The sequence below is a fragment of the Somniosus microcephalus genome, chromosome 12, assembly GCF_052327205.1.
Source record: "Somniosus microcephalus isolate GS21.2 chromosome 12, FLI_Smic_1.0, whole genome shotgun sequence".
Taxonomy (NCBI): Eukaryota; Metazoa; Chordata; class Chondrichthyes; order Squaliformes; family Somniosidae; genus Somniosus; species Somniosus microcephalus.
This window is the reverse complement of record NC_140998.1, coordinates 66,189,783-66,217,780: the sequence shown is the minus strand read 5'-3', so window position 1 is coordinate 66,217,780 and position 27,998 is coordinate 66,189,783. Positions and strand designations below refer to the sequence as shown.

Here is a 27,998-nt window from a genome sequence, read left to right as displayed (position 1 = left end):
ACCCCGTTGACGGCGAACAGTTTCAGCCGCTGAGCTGGCTCTCGCTCGGTTCCCCTTGCTCGGGCTCTGTCTCTCTCCCGCTCGCTCGGCTCTACCGGCGCTGGGTACACCCCGTTGACGGAGAACAGTTTCAGCCGCTGGACTGGCTCTCGCTCAGTTCCCCCTTGGTCGGCTCTGCCTCTCCCGCTCACTCGGCTCCCAATCGCGCCTCCCAGCCCTCTCGCAGTCCGGTGCTTCCCTCCCCGGCTGCGGCTGAGTTTATCTCTTCCCGCGCCTACGCTCCCGGTCGCAGCGCTTCGTGGCTTCGGTCGCTGCCCGGCCTTTTTCGCCGGTCGCGGGCTAGCTGTCTCACGACGCCGTTGCGTCCCCCAGCCTGTCTGTACCGCGGCTTCCTTGCTCCACGCTGCCCCAGTCTCAGTGCCTCTGGACCCGACTTCTGTCCGGCTCCTTTCCCCCTCGACCGTGGTCGAGTGCACCGCCCTTATCCTCCGGTTATTCTTTTTACTTTCCCTTACTCACAGTCACCGTGGCCGCCTTGCTCCTCGTGCTGATCGGCTCACTCCTCACCGTGGCAGAAGGGACAGTCAGTGCCTGTTGCTGATGGAAGTCTTTGTCTCTAACTTCTTCTTCCTTTCTAGTTCTGCAGCCTCGAGTTTTCTCCCAGCAGAACGACGAGGGCGGTTGCCTCTTCTCGACGCTCGTTAACTGCTTCGGAAGTATTGTTGCCGCAGGGTACGATCGGACTCGTCGCCACTGTAAAGTCTGTGAGTTGTTTAGTTAATTAATACACAGACTACCAGAGTAACTTAAAACAGGACTTTACTATTCGAAGGTCAGGGCGAATCTGCCAAATAAATCCTGACACAGCACTCATATAACGGTGTGGTCACCGTCGGTATTACAGTATACAGAAGCCAACAAAGTAGTGCCACACCTAAAATAGTTCTCTTAAAGGTGAACGGTTACATACAATGGTTTTCTTAAAGGTAGACGGATACATACACTACAATAACCTTACAGACCTCGTTCAGGTCACCCCTCAGACTTCTCTTTTCTATTACAAAAAGAAAATACTGCGGATGCTGAAAATCTGAAATAAAAACAGAAAATGCTGGAGCTACTCAGCAGGTCAGGCAGCATCTGTGAAGAGAGAAACATTTTCTGTTTTTATTTCTCTTTTCTATTCTCTGCTTTTCAGTTCCATCCTACTGGAAATGAACCAGTGCTTTCTTTGCTTTTTTATGGCCTTATTAACCTGTGTCACTACTTTTAGTGATTTGTGTATCTGTACTCCCAGATCCCTTTGCTCCTCTACCCCATTTAGACATTTTCCAAGGAGTATGTGGTTTCCTTATTCTTCCTACAAAAATGTTATGTCCCTGTAACAAAACAGAAGCATCTAACTTTAATTTGGTAGTGGTTCCCTTAATTGGGCCAAGACATGCAATGAATTAAGGGGCACAATTCTTTCCCTCAAACTATTGAATTCTTTCTCCCTCAAGATTGCCACAATCTGGCTTCTGTCCCAGCTAATAACTGAGATTACTATGGTTACTGAAAGCTCGGGGTTGTAAATATAGGAGAGCTGTAAACTGTAACAACTTTTAAACTTCACTACTACAACCACAAGGTTTAAACTCCTACACCCCTAATAACTCGTACTTAATGCACTTAACTCTCTGCAATAAATGGTTCCCAACGCTTAATTCATTTCAATCATTTAATTTACATGAAAAAAAATCAGATTAAATGTCTTTCACTCAGAGCTGCCATGAACTGCTTTGATAGTTTGTTCGTGGCCATAGTCATCAGATATCACACAGCTTGTTACTGCTGACAAAGGGAAAGTGGATATTTCAACAAACGTTTTTCAATTAAGGAGTTCCATAACAAATAGTGTTAGACAGACGAGTACTTTCTCTGTGTTAATGGATGTCCAGCTAGCTGCTTAGATTACATACAATTGTTAGATACCTGGAATTTTAGCTTGGAGTAAACAGTGTGCCATCATGCTCTTGTGACAAAAAACAATCGATCGATCTCTGCACAGCCACTAATAACCAATCTCAGTCAGTAAGAATCACACAATTTCAAACTGTGTGGGTGAGATGATAAGGTCATATTCGAGCTCAGACCTGGATATTGGAGGAAGCCTCTCTTTGTTAAATCAAAGTTTGTCAGAATCTACAGCTTTCCTGTAAATGGTAAACCACAGAAGGTATTCCTCAGTTAAATATTCAGTGTCTTATAAATATTTGGACTCAAAACATTTTTCAAACTACCCATTTTTTAATCTATTTTGATGGAAAATGGACTAGGTTTACTAATGTTGCCCGTGCTGTTTTTCTGATTTGGTTGTTTCACAATGACTCGTATAATGAGCATTTCAGTGTGTTTTGTGGGCAGTTGATTAAAGCATGAGGCATAGCTAAGTACTTTATTTTTCTCCCCATGTTCTTCCTTCTTCCCGTAAAGGCAGTGACTCATGCTGGGCCGCAGTTCCATAGGTGGAGAATTATGGGGCAATATTTCCCCCCATTCAACAAGCCAGGGGACAATTACAGCTTTTTCAGCATAATTTACAATCCACTAGCAAAATTGTGGTTCCTCAGAATGTGATCCGTGATAAAGAAAATTATCTGCCAATCACAATGCACGCGTAATAATGATCATTTAATACGTCTCATGCAGCCATTTAACCAAATTAAATTTTGAAAAGTTTGATAATCTTGCTATGCACACTATTGCCTGACACTGGCTCCATGGAACGTGACAGAGTCCAATTTTCAGACCAAACCCTGCACATCCTGATGACGATCTGTGATGGAGTAGCGTGCAAAAAATAAATTTAGTGGAAAAGTGGCTCCCAAAAATGGAAAGGAGAAAACTAGTGGTGTAATTTGTCAGGGGCAAAGTGAACGCTATGTCAAAGACTCGGGGGACAAGCCAGGTAGAAGTTGTGTGACCCTCTTGCATTGCATCTTTGCTGTGCCCAGGCAGATCGCTCTGTTCTTGTATAGCTGTTGCCTGGTGCAGTACCCGTTGGAAGTCATTGCTGCTAACCGATGCTTTAGTGCAGATACGCCCTCACTTCACACCTACATAAAAGCAGTCACTGCATTCCAAAAGTAATTCACTGAGTGGGAGGAGGCTCGTGTGGAGCATAAACACCAGCATGGTCCAATTGGGCCGAATGGCCTGTTTCTGTGCTGTACATACTATATAATTCTATGTGTAAAGTGCTTTCAGCCATTTTGACAATATACAGCGCTATATAAGTGCAAGTATTTCCGTTTCTTTCTAACACACTTTCAGGACAATTTTCACCCTCCCCACTTAGTGGGAACAGAGCGGGGAGCAGTTAACTTGGGGTGCCTCTGTTTACTGCTCCATTCCCACTTTTAACACCGTTGGTTTTGGCGACAGATTGAGATGCCGGCTAGATTCTGGCGGAAGCCTCATTAATAAATGCAAATCCGGATTCCTTGATAGCTGCCCCGCCAGGTGATGCTGTCAGGAAGCCAGCGAGGACCTCTTAAGGTGCCTCGTCCGGTGCCTCATAAGGAAGGTAGGCCTCCCGGGCTCCCCTCTCCTCCCCAGCTATGAGACCCTTGCAACCCTTCTCCTCCCGCACTTACCTTGCTGATTGTAACCTTTGGTAACCTTCTCTCGGTGCTGGCAAACCGCCTCCTTGCTGCCGAGCTATGTCTTTCCCCCTTCCCCCCCCCCCCCCCCCCCCCCCCCAACCCCCGCCGGTCAGCTGCTGCTTTCCACTGGAAACGGCCGAGAAGCTGACTGGAGACAATCAAATGAGGCCTAGTATTTGAATCTGCCAGGCCTCCAATGAAGACTCCCATGTGGCATTGCTGTCCACTCCCACCGGGAGTTCGTCTTTTCTATTTATTCTCATATCCATCTACGTGATACAGAATTAGGCTTTTTTCTGAGCATAGCCAGGACACATCTATAAGTAAAACCCAATCATGTTTTTATTAAATTGGTTTTAAAATCTTAAACCTTTACAACTGAGCTGAATTTACAACAAAGCTGGGTGGGAATGTAAGTTGTGAGGAGGATGCAAAGAGGCTTCAAGGGGATATAGACAGGCTAAGTGAGTGGGCAAGAACATGGCAAATGGAATATAATGTGGAGAAATGTGAAGTTATCCACTTTGGTAGGAAAAATAGAAAAGCAGTGTATTTTTTAAATGGTGAGAGATTGGGAAATGTTGGTGTTCAGAGGGACCTGGGTGTCCTTATACACGAATCACTGAAAGTTAACATGCAGGTACAGCAAGCAATTAGGAAAGCAAATGGTATGTTGGCCTTTATTACAAGAGGATTTGAGTGTAAGAGTAAAGACATCTTATTGCGATTATATAGGGCCCCGGTGAGACCACACCTGGAGTATTATGTACAGTTTTGGTCTCCTTACCTAAGGAAGGATATACTTGCCATAGAGGGAATGCAACAAAGGTTCACCATACTGATTCCTGGGATGGGGGGGATTGTCCTATGAGGAGAGATTGAGTCTGTATTCTCTAGAGTTAAGAAGAATGAGAGGTGTTCTCATTGAAACATACAAAATTCTTACAGGGCTTGACAGGGTAGATGCAGGGAGGATGTTTTCTCCTGGCTGGGGAATCTAGAACTAGGGGTCACAGTCTCAGAATAAGGGGTTGGCCATTTAGGACTGAGATGAGGAGAAATTTCTTCACTGAGGATTGTAAATCTTTGGAATTCTCTACCCCAGAGGGCTGTGGAGGCTCAGTCGTTGAGTATATTCAAGACAGAGATCGATAGATTTTTGAATATTAAGGGAATCAAGGGATATGGGGATAGTGCAGGAAAGTGGAGATGAGGTAGAAGATCAGCCATGGTCTTACTGAATGGCGGAGCAGGCTCGAAGTGCCAAACGGCCTACTCCTGCTCCTAATTCTTATCTTCTTATGAGTTTTCATGGCAGTTGTTTCAGCTCATTGTAACAAGTACTCCTAAAATAAAAAGTTAAAATGGTGTCATTATATTGCTTTAATGAATGCTTGTGCCTGTGAGATATAGGCAACTGTTACAAGATCAAAAACATACATAGCGACTGTGTACAAGGGATGATGGAACATGACCGGTACTTTATTGAAAGATGTACAGGTACACTATCCCTTATCCGAAAGCCTTGGGACCAGCTGAGTTTCGGTTTTCGGAATTTTTCGGATTTCAGAAGGTATTATTATAAGACTGGGAAATTTGTATTTAATATAAATTTTAAAAGTTCAGGCTACCTCTTGCGACTGTTCTGTGTCTCATTCCCCTTCCTGCTTCTCTGGAAAGCCGGATATCGGCTGACTCCTACTAAGCTGGCCCGCAAATCAGGTGGGCGGGGGGGGGAGAAAAGAATATCGGACGGGCCGCGGTTCAGGTCGGGGTCGGGGGGGTCCGGGGGGGTTGGGTTTGGGGGGGTCCGGGGGGAGGGGTCGGGGGGGTCCGGGGGGGGGGGCGAGCGGGGGGGCGAGGGGGGGGTGTCAGGGGGGAGAAAAGAATATCGGACGGGTCGGGGGGGGGGAGGGGAGAAAAGAATATCGGACCGGCTGCGGGTCGGGTCGGGTCGGGGGGAGAAAAGAATATCGGACGGGCCGCTGCAGCTATCGGACCGGCCGCTGTATTGTTGGGTTCACTCTCCCAGTACCTCCTTCACACTGCCCGGCTCGGCCTGCAATCTCCTACCCAGGAGGGAACTCTGTGACCCTCTGCCCTGCTCAGCTTAAGTCGTGCGCCACTCTGGTCATGTCGCGCGCACGACTTACGCTGAACGAAAAAACTTTCGGTTTTTAGAGGTTTTCGGTTTTCGGAAGTTCGGATAAAGGATAGTCTACCTGTACTATTTATGTATTCCAGCTCCATATATAAGTTACTCGTGAGCTGCACTTTCCATGAGAACAGTGAAGTAATTGGACCTTTATTTGTACTAGTTGATTATTGTTGTTGAAATAGCTTCATTATAAGTCTCCATCAGAAGTGACAAGGAACTGTTAATCTACTCATAGTTTACAAAGCATTAGTATGAAACTAGAGGTTAATTCAAACTGAATGTGAAGAACAAAGATCCTGCTTAGGGGCCCTGTGAGAGACACATGTAATGAGAGAGCACGCAGTGCTTTCACTCTTTGACCCCTTTTGTACACTGTATAGAAAGAGGTTTGGGAGCAGTCAGGCTCCTAACTGAAACCACTCCAATCTAGTATTTACACCTCATTTCTCAAAAATTCTCATTATCACCTCTTTCCTCGCTTCACTTTATTTCTGTACAATAATCCCTCCCCAACCGCCGGGGATATGTCCCTGAAAGCCCCCGTAGTTAGTAAAACCGCGGTTGGCAAATACAGTGTAAATGTTCAAATAACACAATAAAAAAGAATATAAAAGCAATAAAATCATGTTATTTACCTTAATCCTAAATTAAAAACCGTGTATACGCAAAATTCACTGCCGCGGTTGGCAAAAGTTGTCGCAGAGAGGAAACCGTGTAAACTTGAAATTCATGTATGGCAAAACCGCGGTTAAGCGGGATTCCTGTACAAAGCTTTTCCCCGTCTTGACTCCCATTCAAAGAGCAGCCCTTATTCTTTTTTTTTCTGAACACTGATCTTTTATTTCATTTTACCAAGGTTATCAATAACTTGATCTTTACTTCATGTCAGGCCGTTGAAATGCATTACACCCAAACTATTTTGCGAAGATTATGTTTATTTGCAAATACCCTTATTGATAAGTTAGTTCTCCCTTGCTGCCATTCCTGTGCTCTATTCAGTGTTTAATTTAGGCGGCAAATAACATTTTGAAAAACATCGGTTGTACTTGGCAGACAGACAACTCAGCATCCAGGGGGTTAATTTTACTGCTAAAAATTGGCACAAAGCCAAAAGTTTCTGTCAATTCTGGGATATCACAGTGCCTGACTTTAAAGAGTTTCACACCTGATCGGAGAGAAAATCATCTTCAGGAAAAGTGACCAGGGAATAAGTGCACTGCTTCACTGCCAGTGTGAGATTTGACACTGCCACTCCGATACCGTTTGAATGGAGACAGTGGAGGCTTTCCCTAACAAACAGGAGTAGGTAGTCAAGAGTAAGGTGTGACATTTCAATTCATTCATAGAAATCCTTCCCCCCAGATGGTTACACAAGACATAGTCATGTGTATTTATAACCTGAGAAACAGTTTTATTACCTGGCCCACACTAGGAACGCAAGCTATGGGCTCCTTGTACAGTAGTTCCAGCTGAGCTGTTCTGCAAAACAACCCTAATATCTTTGTTCATCTGTGGCAACAGAATTAGAAAAGATACTATTTTCCACTCGGCTGCTCATTCGCTACACTCAGAGCCTCGATTGATGCTGCAACTGACATTCAGCGTAGTCATAAAACAACTGTGCATGCTTGTTACACTAATTCCTTCTCAGTTTTAATTTGGTTATTAATAATTTAGCCAAATTTAAACTTAATTTGAATGTATTGGTCATTTACAGGGACATGCCTTACATTCCTCTCGCAGCTTACACTGGAAGTTGCTGGTTTTCATTTTCCTGTTTTAATGGCGTTTACTTATTCTAATGTAGATCCAATCTGGTGCATCGCCCTTAAAGTTAGCTGCAAAAATTATTTTGTTTCTTTGTTATAATTCCCTTCCCAGTTCCCTTTTAATATCTTCAAAACAGTTTTGCTGTCTGTTTTCAGTTCTCCCAGTTCATGGTGTTTTGATTCCACCCTCACTCACTGTCATATTGATGATATGGAAAACATTGTCTGGCGCTTAATCCACTGCCTACAAATCCCCAAGTCATCAGTCACAAGTCTGTTTATTATGGAACAGTTATTTATATTCCACAGTTAACCACCAGTCACCAAGGTATGGTGATGAGGGAACGTGGGGTGGTGGGTTAGCATAGCAAGCTTCTCACCTCAGGGAGCGGAGTTCAAACCCAGCCCCGATTGAAAGAATTCAAGGTTATTTCCTCTGCTGGTTGTAGGGATCTGATGCAAAATGAGTTTTGACATTCTTAAAACTACCCACAAATTGGTCATAAATTACCAGTCAGACTCTGAGAGGCCACAGGGATGGATGTGGGGGATGTGGAAATGTCACACTGGTTAAGAAGTTGTTTTTAGATTGTAGTTAAAAGTGGGAAAGTGTAGGATCACCAACACTGATCGCCAACACTGATATCATTGACATTGATGAGCATAAACAATTACTCTACCCTACACTTCTAGAAAGTGGGCACGTTATCTGCATTTTTTCATCTGGTACTCATTTCTGTGAAGCCAGACAAATAGCTGAATGATCAAGCTGGTAATGCTATGGTGCATCACTATATGGCTCCAGTAACACTGGCCCTAGGCCTACCAAGTTTAGAATGGGAACAGAAAATGCTGGAAACATTCAGCAGATCAGACAGCATCTGTGGAGAGAGAAACAAAGTTAACATTTCAGGACCTGAAACATTAACTCTGTTTTTCTCTTCACAGATGCTGCCTGACCTGCTGAACATTTCCAGCATTTTCTGTTTTTATTTCAGATTTCCAGCATCCACAGTATTTTGCTTAAGTTTAGAAGGAAGCTCGAGTGGAGCCGGCATGGGCTGGTTGGGCCGAATGGCCTGTTTCTGTGCCGTACATCCTATGTAATCCTATGTATAATGGGGATGGCCAAACTGTGGCCATGGGCCATATTCAGTCCCTAGCCTGGGCAACACAGCCCTCGAAGCCCCTGGCAGCTCGGTTCTATTTGCTATTATATTTATTTTTTTGTCATTTTTGAATTTTGGGGTCTGAAAGCTTGGAAAGAGCTGCTTTTAGTGCTTTGGCCTCATTGGGGGAGAAATCTTAAATCAAAACACTTTATGGATCTGTTAGTATCCTCAGCTTGAGATCTGTGCAAGTTAATGAGAACAATGATTTGAACTTCGTATGTGGCCCTATGCATATGTGGCCCTATGCAGCCCATAAAGACAAAAGCTTGGAGATTCCTGCAATGTATATTTGTCCCTGCTGTGCTATAAAGAGGGAAAGGTCAGATCTGCACTGTTGCTACGATACATCACTAAATTCAAAGTATCCTTAAGTGTTGTTGTATTAAATGAGTTATTCAAAGGTTCAAAGGTCACTGTCATGAACTCTTTCAGTTGACAATTTCTTCAGATAAAATATAAGTACAAATTTTCTCTCACTCTCACTGATATTCTCTCCTCTTAACTTTTCACATCAAGAAAACGTAAGAACATAAGAAATAGGAGCTGGAGTAGGCCAATTGGCCCTTCAAACCTGCTCTGCCATTCAACAAGATAATTTCACTCCACCTTCCCGCACTATCCCTATATCCCTTAATTCCCAAAAATTTATCGACCTCTGTCTTGAATATACTCAATGACTGAACATCCACAGCCCTCTGAGGTAGAGAATTCCAAAGATTTACCATCCTTTGAGTGAAGAAATTTCTCCTCATCTCAGTCCTAAATGACCGATCCCTTATTCTGAGACTGTGACCCCGTGTTCTAGATTTCCCAGCGGGGGAAACATTTTCCCAGTATTAACCCTGTCAAGCCCCTTAAGAATTTTATATGTTTCAATTAGACCACCTCTTATTCTTCTAAACTCTAAGGAATATAGGCCTAGTCTACTCAATCTCTCCTCATAGGGCAAGCCCCTCATCCCAGGAACCAGTGTAGTGAAAACATGTTACAATCTGCCTAACTAAACAAAAGTCTAACGAATCAAACATAACTGTTCAAAATTGACAGCCACAGTGCACCATAACACAAGCAACTAACTTAAAGATATTTCTTCAACAACAACAACTTGCATTTATATAGTGCCTTTAACGTAGAAAAATGTCTCAAACGCTTCACAGAAGCCGAGCCAAGAAGAAGATAACAGGTGGGGCAACTAAAAGCTTAGTCAAAGAGATGGGTTTTAAGGAGGGTCATCAAGGAGGAGAGGGAGGTGGAATGGTGGGGAGGTTTAGGGAGGGAATTCCAGAGCTTTGGGCCTAGGTGGCTAAAGGCACGGCCGCCAATGGGGGATACACAAGAGGCCAGCAGCTAGTGGGAACATGCATCAGGAGAGACACAGCATTCAATTGATTGTTTACTTGCCCTTTTAACTCATGATTTGAAGTATTTTCCTTTAAACGTATAGCAATTGGAGGAGTTAAGCTTCAAGCTATTGGGTAGGTATGATAAACACTATACCAGTACATTACATTCATTCAAGGTTTACAAAGTAATGCATTCTATGGTCTAAAAAGACAAATGTGCAGTCTGAATAATCCAGAGATAACGTATAGAATTTTAATTTTGTTTAAGTTTTTAAATATTTTAATGTGTTGTCCTCTTTGTGCTGTGCTTTGCAAGCTAACTTGAAAACAGCAGTTGGAAGTGAAATGAGATCTCCATGTGAGGTATCAACAGAGGAACACCTGCAGGCTCATGTAACATTCGGAGTCTGAGCTATGAACATTTCCAGAGAGTGGTCACAATACAGATTCTTTGTGATTCCAGTTAAAATCAACTGTGGCGCTCTCCCAGGAGCATGTTTCATACATTCCCTTTGTGCACTAATAAAATCCATCCTGATTTGCTGCTTGACATTATATTGACTGGGAAATGAGTGAGCGGAAGAGAAGTAGAAATGGAGGCACTAAACTTACTGCAGGAGTTGGTGCAGTCACTGCTACTGCTAGAGCTGCATTTAAAAAATGTTTAAATAGTCTTTTATGCCACATGTCCTTTAGTATGAAGTTAGACAAAAATATACACAAATGTATTCCTAAAATAAATCAAAATATGTTAAACCAAGGAATAAAATGTGTGCTTAAGTACAGTTTAGGTGTTCTAAAAGTATAACAAATGGAGAGGACTAGATTATAGTTCCCCGAAGGATAAGCCTAGCAATTATATTGCTCATAACCTAAACACAGGCTCTCTGCCTTGCTCAAAGCAGTCTATGCGGGCTGACTCTTCACTGAGAGAGGGTGGTAAGCAGGGGTGGATCCAAGATTTTACAAAACTTCTCTGCAGTTTTTTAATAACATAATAATGGTTTCATGGTGTACATTCCCCAAGGTACAGTATATCATCATTTATCCTAATTATATATACTCCATTGTCGTTTGATCAAGCTCCAGCTGAACGCATGCTTTATGGTGAGTTGGGAGCAGTAACACAGGAGAAAGCGGGACTGTTGTTAGCAGCAAAACACACACACATTAAAAGCAGCCAATTCATATTTCCTGCGCTGTGGGGAATGGCAATGATTAATGGGTCAATGTAAATGAAGGATTAAACTGCACGTCTCAAACAGCTTAAATCTGAGATGATCATGCCAGTCATTAGAAATAGCACAAGAAAGACTGCAGTTAACACTGACGTTCATGATAATATCTTAATGCTAATATATTTAGTCAGCTGAGTAACTGTACTGATGCAGTCAATAAATGTGTGCAGATTAAATAAATGGAATTTCTCATACTGTGATCACACTTTCCTAAGCCACATCATTATCTTTCAGTCGAACTGTGTCCAAATGATACTGTTTAAACAATTTGACTGTCCTAGTCCTTGAAGCATATGTCTTGTTCTACCCCTCCCCTTTCTAACCAGTCACTGCCACATCATGCTCTTCATTCCAGCAAAACAGGCTGTGAACTTTGATTTTTACTCTGGTGCTGTATGGGCTGCAGGGGGTAACATAGTACAGGTTTTTGTTTCTCTCACCAAGTTGCTTCAAAATGAACAAAGTCAGTACATACCCTGTAAAAATAAGTGATATCGTGTGTGCAAACACTGCCCTTTACAAGCATTCTGAGAGCCACAGCCAGCATAACATTGTCCAGACTGCCACTGATGTTGGGCTGGCGGAACCAAGACTGATATCTGTTTGTACAACTGGGTAAATTGGATCACTGCATCCTGACACATGATGTGTTGCTGTGTCGTTGCTAGACAAACGGGCTGCTATGTTAAAAAGTTCTCCACGGTCCAACTATTTGTTCATTTCCACCAGTATTTGGTGGAAATTTGCCTCAATTCAACCTTTCAAACTTATCGATCTCCTCTTTTGTTTCTTTACATGTTTTATACTTTTCATTCTGTTCGCTATCAGTTTTATCAGTTATTCACACCCTGGTTACCAGGCACATCTCATTTTGCTTTAGACTAATAAATAGCCATGAACTCAGCTCATCCAGAAACATCTTGTTGTAATGCCAAATCAGAGAGACCCCTTCCCATATTGAATCTGAATCCAAATATGCTTTTATTTTATTTTTTTGAGCTACATAACGCCATCAGTTACTCATTTCCACACTACAAAGATCTTCTTGCTTCTCATGTGGGTTGTATCAATAAAGACAAGCATCTTCAAGCAAGCTGACTCAAATATGATCTTAACCCAGATCAGATCCAAGGTGATACCAATAGTTCAGGATGAGTACTGAATTCAGCCTCAGACTGAGCCAAGTTATGTCATGTTATGTTATTTGACAGGTATCTGAATTTTGACCAAATCAGATAATTTTGTGTTCCTGTTGGCCTATCTCTTCTAAACAAAAATGGTAACATACACGCACAGATGGACAAAATATATTTCTGCAAGTGTGTACCACAAAACATGCTATTGCACCATAGTTCGGCTCCATTATGCTGAATGAGTGGGTGAAAAGCTGCCATCTGTGGCTGAAAGCGGCAAGAAGTTTTTTTTGGTTAATTTTTGTGTCGATGAAGATGAGTGATGTAAGCACTAATCATTGAAACTCGTTCCCACTTTAGACAACCAGGGGCTGGATTTTCCTCTGCTATCCCACTCTAAGGCAGAATGGCAGCAGAAATGGCGGGAAAATCATCTGGATTTCTACTGCCACGTTCTTGCCCCAGCCTCTATTTCTCTCCTCCTGTCACCGCTGGGGAGGCCACTGGTTGCCCTTTACTACCCCACTGCATATGAATGACAATGACAGTGGGGATATTGATAGTGGTAAGCCCCGAGTTAAAATTGCAGTCGGGTCTTGATGATGCCATCGGAGCCTGACCTGCATATTTAAAGGAGGGCCCTGTCAACTTCCGACAGGTGTCCCTCTTAACTGCTCAGAAGAGCAGGTTTAGATTGGAACCCACAGGAAGACAGTAGGTTTGCTGTGGATAAGGCCCACGGGCCATCTTAACTACCCGCCCACCCAGTTTCCATTGGGCAGGCAGGATTAAAATCGGCCATTACATATATACTGAGCCCATATAAAATGGGTGATACTGGGTTTTGAGAGCTGGTAATCAATCTTAAAGGTGCGTTGGAGTATTTGTAGCTGTAGTTTTGCTTATGGGCGCAACAGAAAGCAGTGCGGAAAATTGGAGCAGCATCTTGCCATTCCAGTGGGCCAGGAAGAGGCCACTGAAGGGCCTCCTCCCCACGGAGATTGAAACGGCCAAATGGAGAAGGTAATCCCTGTGGGATTGGTTACTTTTGCCTGCTGAAGTTTTGGGCCTTTAATGGGACATAAACAGATCTAGCTATATGTTTGCTATTAATCCTTTTGTGCCCAGTTATAAGTTGGAGCAATGTCATGTGAATAATTCTTTCAGTGCTGCATTCAAGCAGAATATTTACCACAAGGAATAAGAATGGGGAAAATGTCAGGACAACTTTTCCAAAGATCCACTTCCAGCGCCAGCACTCTTTCTATTATATGATGAAGTATCCTTCACCAAAAAACATAACCATCATCATCAATTATCTCCTGCTTATGTCATCATGATTTTTTTCCTGTTATTAAAGAAGATCACCAAGTAATTGTTTACACTTTAATATAAGATACAGCATTTGGGTGTAACTGGCAAATCTAATGAAGTTACCTGCAAATGACGACGTATCCAGCATTGTGTTGGCCTTGATATGATTTATCACTGGACTCATTCAGTTGTTGTAGATTAAGCTACAATGATTTTTTAATTGCTGTGACATTTTAATGAAAGGGCCCCTTTTGGTCAGGAATTTCAGACTTTTCCCGATATAAAGAAGCCCCTAATACTGTATCAACATGGAGGCAGCTTGCAAGCCCATTGTAACTTGTTCAATAACACTTGGGTTAATAGAGCAACCTTTAAACAACAGCTTGTGTATGGTTCCAAATTGTTTAAAATCCTCAAAGGGACTGCAGTAGACTTGCAGTTTGCCAGAATTATGAACAACACCATCACTATTCATAACAGCTCAGGCTCTATTAAATGGTATTAAATCTGTAAGCTGTTGCCACTCTCACTTACTTTCCCACACTGCCCAACAGAATAACATCCTCTTTAACATATCTAATGGTATTGGTTATATTGACATCGACCATATGTCGCTCCCATGCAGGAACAACAGTTGCTGAGGTGTTTATTGTGGCCATCTGCTCTTGTGTGGCTGTTTGACACCTTAATATCATTTTGTATGACCAGTATAACTGATTACAATATAACTATCCTCAATCAAAGAAACGCACTCCACTTCAATAGGTTTTTTGACAAGAGTAGGCAAAATATTTAGTAAGTTTTGTAACAGCATTTGTTTTCAGACCTACCAGAAGAAATGTTGGCTAAATCTTTGTAACGGTATTGCTATGATTCTTTTGATTTCATTGCATGATGCAAAATGCAATGCCTATCTATTATGGTTCACCATTAAATTTCAATATTCTGTGACCAGGAAGAGACGACTGTGCAGTGAGTGGATGGTTTAAGTTAATCATTATTTGAATTATTCCAGAAACCGCTCGAAAGCACATCACGCAGTAGGTGTATTACTCCTGGGGTGACACAAGAGTTCAGAGCTCGAGTCTGATTCACAAATCCGGTCTCAAAACCCATAGAGGATTCTCATTAGCTTTATTAGTTGTGGCACTTCACAGTAGTGGATCAGTCCCATTTCACAGACTGGCAAACTTTAGCATGTCGTACCTTATTCCTGACTGGTTTATGCAGCTGCCATATACTGCATGCTGATTCAAGGATATGTACCCATTTTCTGTGGACATTATTCAAACTAATAATTTGGGACGTTGGTTCCCCAGAAATCATGCTGTTTTCAGTATTTCTGGAGATAAAATTCAGGCAAAATCACTTAAATTGGGGCGGAAGCCGTTTTCGCCAGTTTTCAGCCCCAAAATCGATTTCCCCCCGGATTTCCAAATGTGATTGGGCCCTTCCAGCATTCCTCACGTCGAATCCTCATGTTGCTCATTTACATATACTGTAATGAGGGCTAACTTCTTGGTTTTACACTTGTAATGCACTACGAGTAAGTTTGCATGAGAAATATAAGGTGCAGTTGTTGCCATGATCACCTGAGACAGGCGGAAGTGAAGAGCCTTCAAGCTTCACCAATGTAGAAAGCTTGAGGAGCAATTACTGCAGCTCGAAACAACTTTATTGTGCAATTTAATTATTTCGGATTCAGCCTACACAGCCTTGGGATTTGACTGCCTTTATCAGAGTTGAGACCACTGGGAGATTTTGCCCCCCAACAGTGAGAGCTTCTTGGGAGCAGGTATGACATTCCCTATGAGTATACCTTTCTATGCCACTATCATAGAGGAGGAGGAGCAGGAGAGGCTGGTGGAAAGGACACAAGTCACATGAGGACCTCGGTGAGGAGAGATGTATTAGACAAATGTGCTTCACCAAAGAGGTATTAGGGGAGCACCACCACCTACTGCACGAGGACTTGCAGCCACGCTCATCTGCCCTCACAGCTCTGTCTGCGGCTATGACTGCACTTAACTTACACAGCATTGGGTGACTTCAGGCAGCCACAGGGAGAATCTTTGAGATATCAACCAGGGTGTGCATTGACTTTGGCATCACAGCAAGGCAGCAGCGAGATAGGATCATCCAGTTTTATCAGGTTGCTAGTTTTACCAGGTTAAAATCTCCCTGGCCTCATGCTGCTGAGTTCAGGGGGGGTTGGCGCTCATCTTGGTCTCTGCCCGATTCCCACTCCAAGTTAAAATCGAGGTATATCATTTTCTCTTTGTTGAAATCTTTTTACACATCTTTAGAGCAATGCATCAGGGCATTGACAGAGTTATCTTCACCCCCTGCCTGGCAAGCTTAACATATTTAATAACTCTTAAATAAACTTGATAGTTTGTGGGCACATAGTATACTACAAGGCACAGATGACTGATACGTGGCGAGCCATGCTGGCTGAGGTGCATTGTAACAAACCACTGAGATGGATTGAATGTGACATAGCAACGGGGTCGAGGCAAGAGAGTGCCTGACAGTTGCCAACAAACGAAGCATCATTTGGTATTTAATGAGAATGCCGCTCTTTCAGAGGAGATCATGCTGCTTCCAAATAATAGTGCGAGAAAATAAGAAGCACTAATCTCCCAGAAGGGTCAGTAGTTGGTGCAGATTTCATGGATCACAGTAGAAGAGTGAAGACACAAAAGACTTGGACATTGTCCAACACACTGAACTGGCACCAATTTAAGGCACTGTGGACAGTTTACCCATTTTAATCTCCATGCATTTTTTGATGAAGGCTTAAAACAGAAACAAATATTCTTCTTCATGCTATTAAATAGTATTGAGATAAGATTCTGCCAGAGCCTGAAATAGGGATGTTGTTGAACATTTTCCATGGTAGCATTGACCTGGATATTAACAGGGACGGGTCGCATAGGCAGGGTTTCAGACGGGATCCCCGCATGCTGTGGAGTTTTAACGTCTTTTGGCCCTGACAGGTTCCCCGTCCAGATTTCAGCCTGATTGACAGGCTTGGCTTCCAGTCGGGCGGGGAGCTCTCCGGATAGGGCCGCAGGAGCAGGTAGGTACGATCCCGGGGGTCTGATCCCTGATCCCGGGGGCCTTTGTATGGGGGTGGGGGGGGTTCTGATGGGGGGGAGCTTGGGGGGCCGGGGAGAAGCACTCCTTCTCCTCCTGGCCCACATGCAGTGCTGTGAAAGCAATTACCTTCTCCCCAACGCTGTCCTTGCCGAGTCCTGGGAAACCCGGCCAGCCACTATAAAACCTGCAGAGCAGGTTAAACCAGAGGCTGTCAGCCTCATTAAAATATTTAAATACCAACCCGCCGCTTGTCCCGCTTCCGTAAAACCCTGAAGTGGGCGGTTTTAGAGGCAGGTTGGGGTCGGGGTTCAGATGTTTTTAAATTTTAACATCTGACCCAAACCCAACCCACCTGTTTTTGTGTGCTGAAATTCAGCCCATTGTATGTATATGGGAGCCTGAAGTTGGATACCTGATAGATTATCATATGCATGTAGGTCCTTTATAAACTAGTGCTTACATGTGTACAAAATCACGGGCATTTTTTTACTCTAGGATTGCAGCCTGCAGCAGATAAGCAGTTGTCTCTCTGTGGGTCTTAGTGCCAGCGTAAATGGGGTGGTAAGTGATCCAAAGCTGCTACCACCCCATTTACATGAGGTGAAACAAGTTAAAATCAGCTCTAAAATAAAAACAGCAAATGCTGGAAATACTGAATAGGTCAGGCAGCATCTGTGGAGAGAGAAACAGAGTTAACGTTTCAGGTCGATGACCTTTCGTCGTCAGAACTGGAAAAAGTTAGAGATGTAACAGATTTTAAGCAAGTGCAGGGGCAGGGAAAGGGGGGAGGGAAGAACAGAAGGGAAGGTCTGTGATAGGGTGGAAAGCAGGAGAGATTAAATGACAAAAGCAAAAGGAGATGGTAATGGGACAGGTGAAGAAACAGAAGATGAGTCTAGAAGAGGTGTAAATGGGAATGGCAGAATCATCAACAGCTGCTATCTGAAAAAATAGGGGCAGAGGTTATGGTCTGAAATTGTTGAACTCGATGTTGAGTCCAGAAAGCTGTAAAGTGCCTAATTGAAAGATGTGGTGCTGTTCCCAGAGCTTACGTTGAGCTTCATTGGAACAGTGGAGGAGGCCGAAGACCGAGAGGTCAGAGTGGGAGTGAAGTGGAGAATTAAAGTGACAGTGATCAGAAGCTCGGGGTCACCCTTACGGACTGAACGGAGGTGTTCTGCAAAGCGGTCGCCCAATCTGTGTTTGGTCTCCCCAATGTAGAGGAGACCGCATCGTGAGCAGCGAATACAGTATATTAAATAGCAAGTACAACAAGTAAATTGCTGTTTCACCTGGAAGGTGTGTTTGGGACCCTGGACAGTGGGAAGGGGGGAGGTGAAAGGGCAGGTGTTGCATCTCCTGTGCTTGCAAGGGAAGGTGCCATGGGAAGGGAAGGGGGTGTTGGGGGTGATTGAGGAGTGGACTAGGGTGTCGCGGAGGGAGCGGTCCCTTCGGAATGCTGAAAGGGGAGGGGGGTTGTGTTTGGTGGTGGGATCACGCTGGAGGTGGCGGAAATGGCGGAGGATGATCCATTGAATGTGGAGGCTGGTGGGGTGAAAGGTGAGGACAAGAGGAACCTTATCGTGGTTCTGGGAGGGAGGGGGCAAGAGCAGAAGCGCAGGAAATGGAATGGACACGGTCGAGGGCCATGTCAAGCACATGTTAAAATCAGCCCTGCTACATAATTTTATATGATAAAAAAACAAAATGACATAAAGCTCAGAAGGAGGCCATTCGGCCCATCATGCTTGTGCCATCTCTTTGTAAGAGCTATCAAACAAATCCTGCTCCCCTGCTCTTTCCCTGTAGCCCTGCAAATTTTTCCTTTTCAAGTATTTATCTAATTCCCTTTTGAAAGTTATTATTGAATCTGCTTCCACCACCCTTTCAGGCAGTTCGTTCCAGATCATAACAACTCGCTGCGTAAAAAATACTCCCCCCATTATTCATATTAGTGAAATAAAATGTTCAGCTTCAATGAGGGTTTTGCAGCAGGAAATCTCCATTCAACATAATAGTCGCTTCACTTTATGTGGAGATTTACACTTCAAAGACATCAACAATGCACAAAACTGCTCTTAGTACATAGCCTGTGATATATCACACGTGGCATCTCAAAGGAATCCTCAACCTTGGCGTTTTCACCATTAACTCTACATGGAATACCATATGTTAGGGACCAAGGTACAGAAATCCTTGAAAGCATGCACAGCACTCAAAACTAACTCAGGAAATATTTCATGTGTTCCACACAGAAAGGTATACCTTCACCACACAGACTGCAGCAGTTCAAGAAGGCGGCTCACCACCACCTTCTCAAGGACAATTAGGGATGGGCAATAAATGCTGTCCTTGCCAGCGACGCCCACACCCCAGGAATGAATTAAAAAATCTTGTGGCAAAAATTAATTTCCTATGCACAAGTTCTGTGTGGGATTTCTCATGTTTTGAATTCCTATTGTGGTGAAATAGCAATTTGCGTTCAGTGACAAGTTTTTTATTTTTCAATGCACAACATAAGCCCTAGCAACAGAAGTGCATTGTGTCCAGGATTGAGTTCACGGCTTTCTTGTGTCATGAAAATAGGACTTGACAGCAGCTTTGTAATGGAAAGACAGGAACTACAGACGAGCAGATCACCAGTACACTAAATGTGTACATCACTGCCCTTTTTCAAAATTGAGCTACTAAGCTTGTTAGCCAGCTTAAACCACCTCAAATCCTTTCTGTCATAAAACCTTCTCAATAGTTAAGTTGTGACCTACATTACACAACTGTAGTGCCCATATGGTAGAGACACATACTTAGCATTGAAATTCTTCTTTCTGAACCTGCGAATCTTGTAATAATTTTAACCCTTTTAAGGGACTGCAGTAGCATTTTTATACAGTCTCCAAATGCAAGATTGCCCATTTCCATTTCCTTTGGACTGTAATCTAACCAGAGGTGTGTCTTTTGTGTCGTACAGCACACTGTGTTAATTAAATACTGCATACACCCTTCCTGAGATGGTTCTGCTATACTGGCTGCAGCACCATTGCTGTGAATACAACATCATCTATATTGTAAGATAGTTCAAGAAATGTAAAAATGTCTTTGTAACAGCGAGGTGTTAACAGTCCTCCTTAAATTACTTGGAGTGCGAGGGCCGGCCACCAGTTCCTAAGGCGCAGGCCTCCTGCAACCAAATTAAATTTGCTGGAGTCACTAAGGCCAGTGGCCGGGGAGACCTGTTTGTTACTTGATCTTCTCTGTGGCTGACCTCAGTGAATCCCGCAAATTCACTTTGAGGGTCCTGTCAGCTCCGCAAGACCCGTACGTCAGGGGCTGATGGCCCTTGCACCCCGCTAAACCCAATATAGCAGCAGCTTTATGAACAGTGCAGTCAGACTGGCATTTTCAGAAATGATTATTTGGTCAATGAATGCTGCTTCTGTCTACGTTATGTCAAGAACTGTAAATGTGTAACAAAATGAAAATTAAAAGCACAGAAAGAACGCCACAGCTAGAGCTGAGACAAGGAGAATTGGCCGCACTATTTCATTGTCGTACTTCATTGATGGAACATAAATCATGAACAGAAGTTACTCTTAACATTGCTCTTTCAGATTTAAGAATCTCCTCCATTCTACCTCTTCAGTTGGTGTTGTCTTTCTGTTCCTCAGATGACAGTGCCTCTGCAGCCAGCAGCATGGAGGTGACCGATCGCATCGCCTCTCTGGAGCAGCGTGTCCAGATGCAGGAGGATGAGATCCAGCTGTTGAAGTCGGCGCTGGCGGATGTAGTCCGACGCTTGAATGTTTCTGAAGAGCAACAGGCCATGCTGAACAGGAAAGGACCTACCAAAGGTAGTCAAAATGCAGAACATAAGATGGTGTGAATTAACTGCAAAGATAAGCACATGTCGGAAGCATACACTGCATGCACACACGCTGACCAGACCTGAAAAATAAAATCTCACAAGTGATTCAGGGGAAATCAACATGAAACACAGGTGTTGTGATACTGAGCCGCCTCTACCCACTGATTAGCATCGAGGAAGCCGCGTGACATCATGGGCATTTCTGTTTTTAGTACTTATTTAACCACTAGGGGCAGGAGAGAGGGAGGGTGAAGAATTGGTTTGGCTGACGATTTTGGTTTCGGGGGTGTGGGGCGGGGGGAGATTGGGGGATGTACAATGGTGTGTGTGTGTGAACACTGCTTGAGGAGGCTGCAGAGATAGTCTGGTGATGCCATGGGGGATTTAAAGAAAAGAAAAGAATGAGGATTTTAAATTTGAGGCATAAGGGACCAGGAGGCCATGATTAAGTCTAACCATCAAATATTTCCTCCCCTATTTTCTCCCTTTCTCTCCTCTTCTGATGGGATTGATTCCTTGCTGGAATTTGGTTCCATATGTGCTGGTTTCCCTCCATTACTTTGCCCTAAAATGACTATTATTCATGTGTGAGCCTCGACCTTGAGTACTGACAGGCTGTTTAACCACATCGTGCATCACAACTGAGCCCAATCCTGTCCTCAGCCAATGGCTGTACATGCACGCTTCCGGTAGGAGCCACTGGGAAACCTTTGCTGAGTTTCCCTTCCCGAACTCAGAGGTGTGCTGACTCATCACAGAATGTGTGCTGAACTTGGGACTTTCCTGAATGGAATAGTCAGCCACTCATTGGATATTCTCACTCAGCCATCAGGAAGCTTAACTGTGATACCATTAAGCAGCTGTAAAGCAAATTTAGAGAAGATCTCATTTGTGGAATTGCATTCCAACTGTCTTCAGACACTTTTATCATGACGGAGTGCTGTTGACAGCTGATGTCTGGTCCGCCCACTGCTACCAGCTCTCTCTCTGGAATCCCAACAGCATCACAGCCCATATATTTGTGGTTTCCAGAACTCAAGCATGCAGACGCAGAGCTTGTTCCTTTCTACTGAGACCTGGAAAACGACAACATCTGAACACATAGCCAGGAAAGGTCAGCCTGTCAGACAACATTGTACATTACATTCTTTACTACCTCAAACCATTGAAGTAACATACAGTAAAAAAAACAACTCAACACAATTATTAGTAAATCAGGAAATACTTCAAAACTTTAAAGGACACTCCACCCTTATCATAATGGCAGAAAAGCTGCGAGGTCACTTGTGTTAATAGCAGTGGTGTTTGGCAGTGTAACAGCTGTCACCAACTACATGGAGTTTACTTGTTTGGCTGAACACAGGAGGATGCCTTTTGTTCTTTCAATGCTATATAGGACAACTTAATTCACGACGCTTCATGTCGGCATATTCCCACTTGGAAACTACATGGAACTACTGAGACCAGCAAGTTTCCTCAGTTAAACATATAAACATTTGTATAGGCTTCAAGTTTGTAATTGGAATTTGAGAGTTAAAAAATTCAGCTCATGCAAATCTGAAGTTCAAATTTAATGAAGGTGGTGCACAAACATTCAAGACCTACCAGACTGATACCTGGGATGGCAGGAATGACGTATGAGGAGAGATTGGGTCGATTGGACTTATACTCGCTGGAGTTTAGAAGAATGAGAGGGGATCTCATTGAAACTTATAAAATTCTAACAGGACTAGACAGACTAGATGCAGGAAGGATGTTCCCGATGGCCAGGGAGTCCAGAACCAGGAGTTACAGTCTAAGGATAAGGGGTAAGCCATTTAGGACAGAGATGAGGAGGAATTTCTTCACCCAGAGAGTGGTGAACCTGTGGAATTCTCTACCACAGAAGGCGGTGGAGGCCAATTCATTAAATATATTCAAGGAGTTAGATATATTTCTTAAGGCTAAAGGGAGCAAGGGATATGGGGAGAAGGCAGGGACAGGGTACTGAATTTGGATGATCAGCCATGATCTCATTGAATGGCGGAGCAGGCTCGAGGGGCCGAATGGCCTACTCCTGCTCCTATCTTCTATGTTTCTATATTTCTATGACAACCTGTAACTCAGATACATTTAGGTACTTGACCACCTGGTACTCAAATACATACAGATAAACTTTGAGACTCAAATGCATATAGTTACTCAGATACATCCAAGTGTTTGACAACTAAGGATTCAAATACATACAGGTACTCATGAACCCAAGATTCAAAGTACTCTACCAACAGCTACTCAAATACATTCAGGGACTCAACAATCAGAGACTCAGTTACACACAGGTACTCAACTACCAGAGACCACCAGAGACTCAGGTACATACAGGTACTGGAATTCCGGGGACTTGGATACATAAAAGGCGTTTGATAGCCAGGTCCTCAGATACACACCAGTACTCAACCAACAAAGACTTGGGTACATGCAGGTACTCAACTTCCAGTGACTTGGTACTTATAGGCATTTGATAGCCATGTCCTCAGATACACACAGGTACTCTACCTCAGATATACACAGGTACTCAACCTCAGATACACACAGGAACTCAGCCTCAGATACACACAGGAACTCAACCTCAGATACACACAGGAACTCAGCCTCAGATACACACAGGTACTCAACCTCAGATACACACAGGTACTCAACCTCAGATACACACAGGTACTCAACCTCAGATACACACAGGTACTCTACCTCAGATACACACAGGTACTCTACCTCAGATACACACAGGTACTCAACCTCAGATACACACAGGTACTCAACCTCAGATACACACAGGTACTCAACCTCAGATACACACAGGTACTCTACCTCAGATACACACAGGAACTCTACCTCAGATACACACAGGTACTCTACCTCAGATACACACAGGTACTCAACCTCAGATACACACAGGTACTCTACCTCAGATACACACAGGTACTCTACCTCAGATACACACAGGTACTCTACCTCAGATACACACAGGTACTCAACCTCAGATACACACAGGTACTCTACCTCAGATACACACAGGTACTCAACCTCAGATACACACAGGTACTCTACCTCAGATACACACAGGTACTCAACCTCAGATACACACAGGTACTCTACCTCAGATACACACAGGTACTCTACCTCAGATATACACAGGTACTCAACCTCAGATACACACAGGTACTCAACCTCAGATACACACAGGTACTCTACCTCAGATACACACAGGTACTCAACCTCAGATACACACAGGTACTCTACCTCAGATACACACAGGTACTCAACCTCAGATACACACAGGTACTCTACCTCAGATACACACAGGTACTCTACCTCAGATATACACAGGTACTCAACCTCAGATACACACAGGAACTCAGCCTCAGATACACACAGGTACTCTACCTCAGATACACACAGGTACTCTACCTCAGATACACACAGGTACTCTACCTCAGATATACACAGGTACTCAACCTCAGATACACACAGGTACTCAACCTCAGATACACACAGGTACTCTACCTCAGATACACACAGGTACTCTACCTCAGATACACACAGGTACTCAACCTCAGATACACACAGGAACTCAACCTCAGATACACACAGGTACTCTACCTCAGATATACACAGGTACTCAACCTCAGATACACACAGGAACTCTACCTCAGATACACACAGGTACTCTACCTCAGATACACACAGGTACTCTACCTCAGATACACACAGGTACTCTACCTCAGATACACACAGGTACTCTACCTCAGATACACACAGGTACTCTACCTCAGATACACACAGGTACTCAACCTCAGATACACACAGGAACTCAACCTCAGATATACACAGGTACTCAACCTCAGATACACACAGGTACTCTACCTCAGATACACACAGGTACTCTACCTCAGATACACACAGGTACTCTACCTCAGATACACACAGGTACTCAACCTCAGATACACACAGGAACTCAACCTCAGATACACACAGGTACTCAACCTCAGATACACACAGGTACTCAACCTCAGATACACACAGGTACTCAACCTCAGATACACACAGGTACTCTACCTCAGATATACACAGGTACTCAACCTCAGATACACACAGGTACTCAACCACCAGAGTCTCAGGTACATGCAGGATAAATGGATGTTTCTGACATACCACCACTGAAAATAGATGCAAACAAGGAAATTAACTCCAAGATACGGTACAAATATTGAAGACCTATCAGACAACCAGTAACTCAGATATGATGGCCTTTTTATTATAACTGCTAAAAATATGATTTGAAACTCAGAATTTTTAAAAGAGAAGTTACTAAAATGGGGGAAGTTTTATTTTGTGTACTATTAGTAACAAGATTCTAAATCTGTTGATAAAGAATGGATTTTACTTTTTATCCCACATAGGAACTCTCCCCAATGTAGAAGAATGATCCAATGGTTTTTGCCATACTTGCCACGCTTTTTTAAGGAAGCAGTAAAGTAGATGCCTCTGGCTAACCCAGTGCTATCAGTGGAATAGTGAGGGTGCGGTGAGGTGAGGATATGTGATGGCACATGTCACGTTTCAATGCCTTGCTCCAGAAAGGTGACAATGCTGGCAGCCCAGTTCTGGTGGCCAGCAATAGGTTTTGGGTTTTGTAAAAAAAAAAAAATTAGCTTCACTTTAAAATAGTACAGAGAGAGAGGCAGAATTGTGTTAGAATATTCAAAGCTTTTTGTTGGGCCCATTCTCAGTAATCCTTTAAATATCAATTGAGGAAAATAAAATAAAGTTGCACCTACTTTTGCAGCCACACTCAGATCCTGGCATGGTGAAAGCTAAATCTTAGTCCAATATTCTGAACAGCACAGTGGGATCCAAATCAGAATGTGTCTGAATTTACCCAATTGAAACTGCTTTGGATTAGCATTCCAGCTCAGCATTCCTTGTGAACAGGACCACAGTACTGGTAAATGGCCTTTCATCTTATTCATTCAGGTGGAATTGTCCTTTAACAACAACAGCTTGCATTTGTATAGCGCCTTTAATGTAGTAAAACATCCCAAGACGCTAAACGAATACTCAGGATGAACCCAAGGCCAAAGCTTTGAATATTCTTCTAAAAATATCTGCCTCGTGTTTAAGTTGCATTAAGCTAATATAGAACATTTCTGATAGTGTGAAAAACAAAGTACAGTGTTTTAGGTTCCAGAGCACCGTAAGTAGTTTGAAAGGGTGTGTTGTGTTTGATCTGACTGTTAATTTTTTTTTTACTATCTTTTGTTTACAACTAGAACAAACTAGATTTCAAACTGTATCTGGTCTCGTGATAGCTTCAAAGTTGAAATGTGTCAGCTGACTTCAAAGATTTTTATTAACACTCTGAAGGTCATTAATGATATGATATCCAAAGTTCACCTCTCTCTACCTTGCCATGTTTTCACTGCCTGTGCTGTTGTGATGGTAGCAGTGAGCTGAGGCACAAACTCTTGAGAATATTAGGGGGACCGTGTCCGTTCTATCTCCCGCACTTCTGCCCTCACCCCTGCCCCTCCCTCACGGAACCACGATAGGGTTCCCCTTGCCCTCACCTTTCACCCCACCAGCCTCCACATTCAACGGATCATCCTCCACCATTTCCGCCACCTCCAGCGTAATCCCACCACCAAACGCATCTTCCCCTCCCCTCCCCTTTCAGCATTCCATAAGGACCGCTCCCTCCGAGACACCCTAGTCCACTCCTCTATCACCCCCAACAGCCCTTCCCCTTCGCCTGGCACCTTCCCATGCAAGCGCAGGAGATGTAACACCTGCCCTTTCACCTCCCCCCTTCCCACTGTCCAGGGCCCCAAACACCCCTTCCAGGTGAAACAGCGATTTACTTGTACTTCTTGCAATCTAGTATACTGTATTCGCTGCTCACGATGCGGTCTCCTCTACATTGAGGAGACCAAACGCAGATTGGGTGACCACTTTGCAGAACACCTCCGTTCAGTCCGTAAGGGTGACCCCGAGCTTCCAGTCGCCTGTCATTTTAATTCACCGCTCCATTCCCACTCGGACCTCACCGTCCTTGGCCTCTTGCATTGTTCCATGGAAGCTCAACGTAAACTCGAGGAACAGCACCTCATCTTCCGATTAGGCACTTTGCAGCCTTTCAGACTCAATATCAAGTTCAACAATTTCAGATCATAACCTCGGCCCCATTACATTTTTACTTATATATTTTTTTCCACCCCTCTGTTTTGGGTTTTCCCTTTCCCCCCCCCCTTTCCTTTTTTTTTCTCTCTCCCACATGGCAGCTGTCTCTCTCTTTCTGCCAGTACACTTCACACCTAATCTCAGCTGTCTTTTGTCTCCACTTGTCCTATTACCATCTCGTCTGGTTTTGAATACCTCTTAATGTTTCTTTACTTCTTTTGTTCTATCGCAGCCCTGCCTTCGATCTATTTCATTTCCTTTCCAGTTTTGAAAAAGGGTTCACCCGAAACGTTGACTGTAATTTCTCTCCACGGATGTTGCCTGGCCTGCTGAGTTTTTCCAGCATTTTCTGTTGTTATTTCCATTTTCTTTTGTCAGCTGCAATTTTTGTACAAACAAGTTTTCAACAACGGTGATTTTAGTAATTGTTTGAAACGGTTTCTGAATCCCAGTTTCAGTTTTAATATGACTACTACCAGTCTGTCACTGTTCAAAGCCTAGAATTAAAATGTATCATTATAGTTATATTGTTAGAATGTCTGGTTTTTCCAAATTATTAGAATTCCCCTTTTTCCATGAAATTGGAGATCAGTTGGAGCCAGCATTCTTTATTAAGGGATTTCAAACGACAGCACACAAATTTATAAACCCCACCAGTGCGGGGGTGACACTGCCTCTGTCGTGCTTTTTACCTTCCTTTCATAGCTTCTCTACTTTCAGTTGCTTAACCCTTTGATCTTTTATTTATATCATACTGTTAAGACTTTTCTTTCTGGAATTTTTCATATTTCAGTCGCATTTACATTTTATTTTCCTCTTCTGTTTCTGTCTGTCTTTCTTTGCCAAATGTTCCTCTTTATGGACCTTTAGATCAGACATCTAAACGAACAGAGGCAGATAAACAGGGCAGTGCTAGCAAACCAGGTAAGCATTTGAGCTCCCTTCAACTCCAGATTATAGAAGCTCCCCATAGAATAAGATAACATTTGCAAACATGTGGATGTTGCTGACAACTGAGTTACTGTTACATGGTTTAAATTAAGA

The 27,998-nt window shown here is 43.4% G+C and overlaps 1 protein-coding gene across 11 annotated transcripts in view; it reads left to right on the top strand.

Moving 5' to 3' along the window:
* The window catches only part of eml1 (EMAP like 1), a 310,966-nt gene that overhangs the window by 183,018 nt on the left and 99,950 nt on the right, over positions 1-27,998 (top strand). For 6 of the 11 annotated variants that reach the window (XM_086003007.1, XM_086003002.1, XM_086003006.1 and 3 more), the window contains exons 2-3: positions 20,542-20,724; positions 27,825-27,878. In XM_086003007.1, the coding sequence (XP_085859133.1) occupies positions 20,542-20,724; positions 27,825-27,878 (237 nt within the window). Of the gene's footprint in view, positions 1-16,812; positions 16,857-20,541; positions 20,725-27,824; positions 27,879-27,998 lie in introns of those variants that run through there. The other 5 variants (XM_086003008.1, XM_086003005.1, XM_086003009.1 and 2 more) reach the window with 3 other exon arrangements.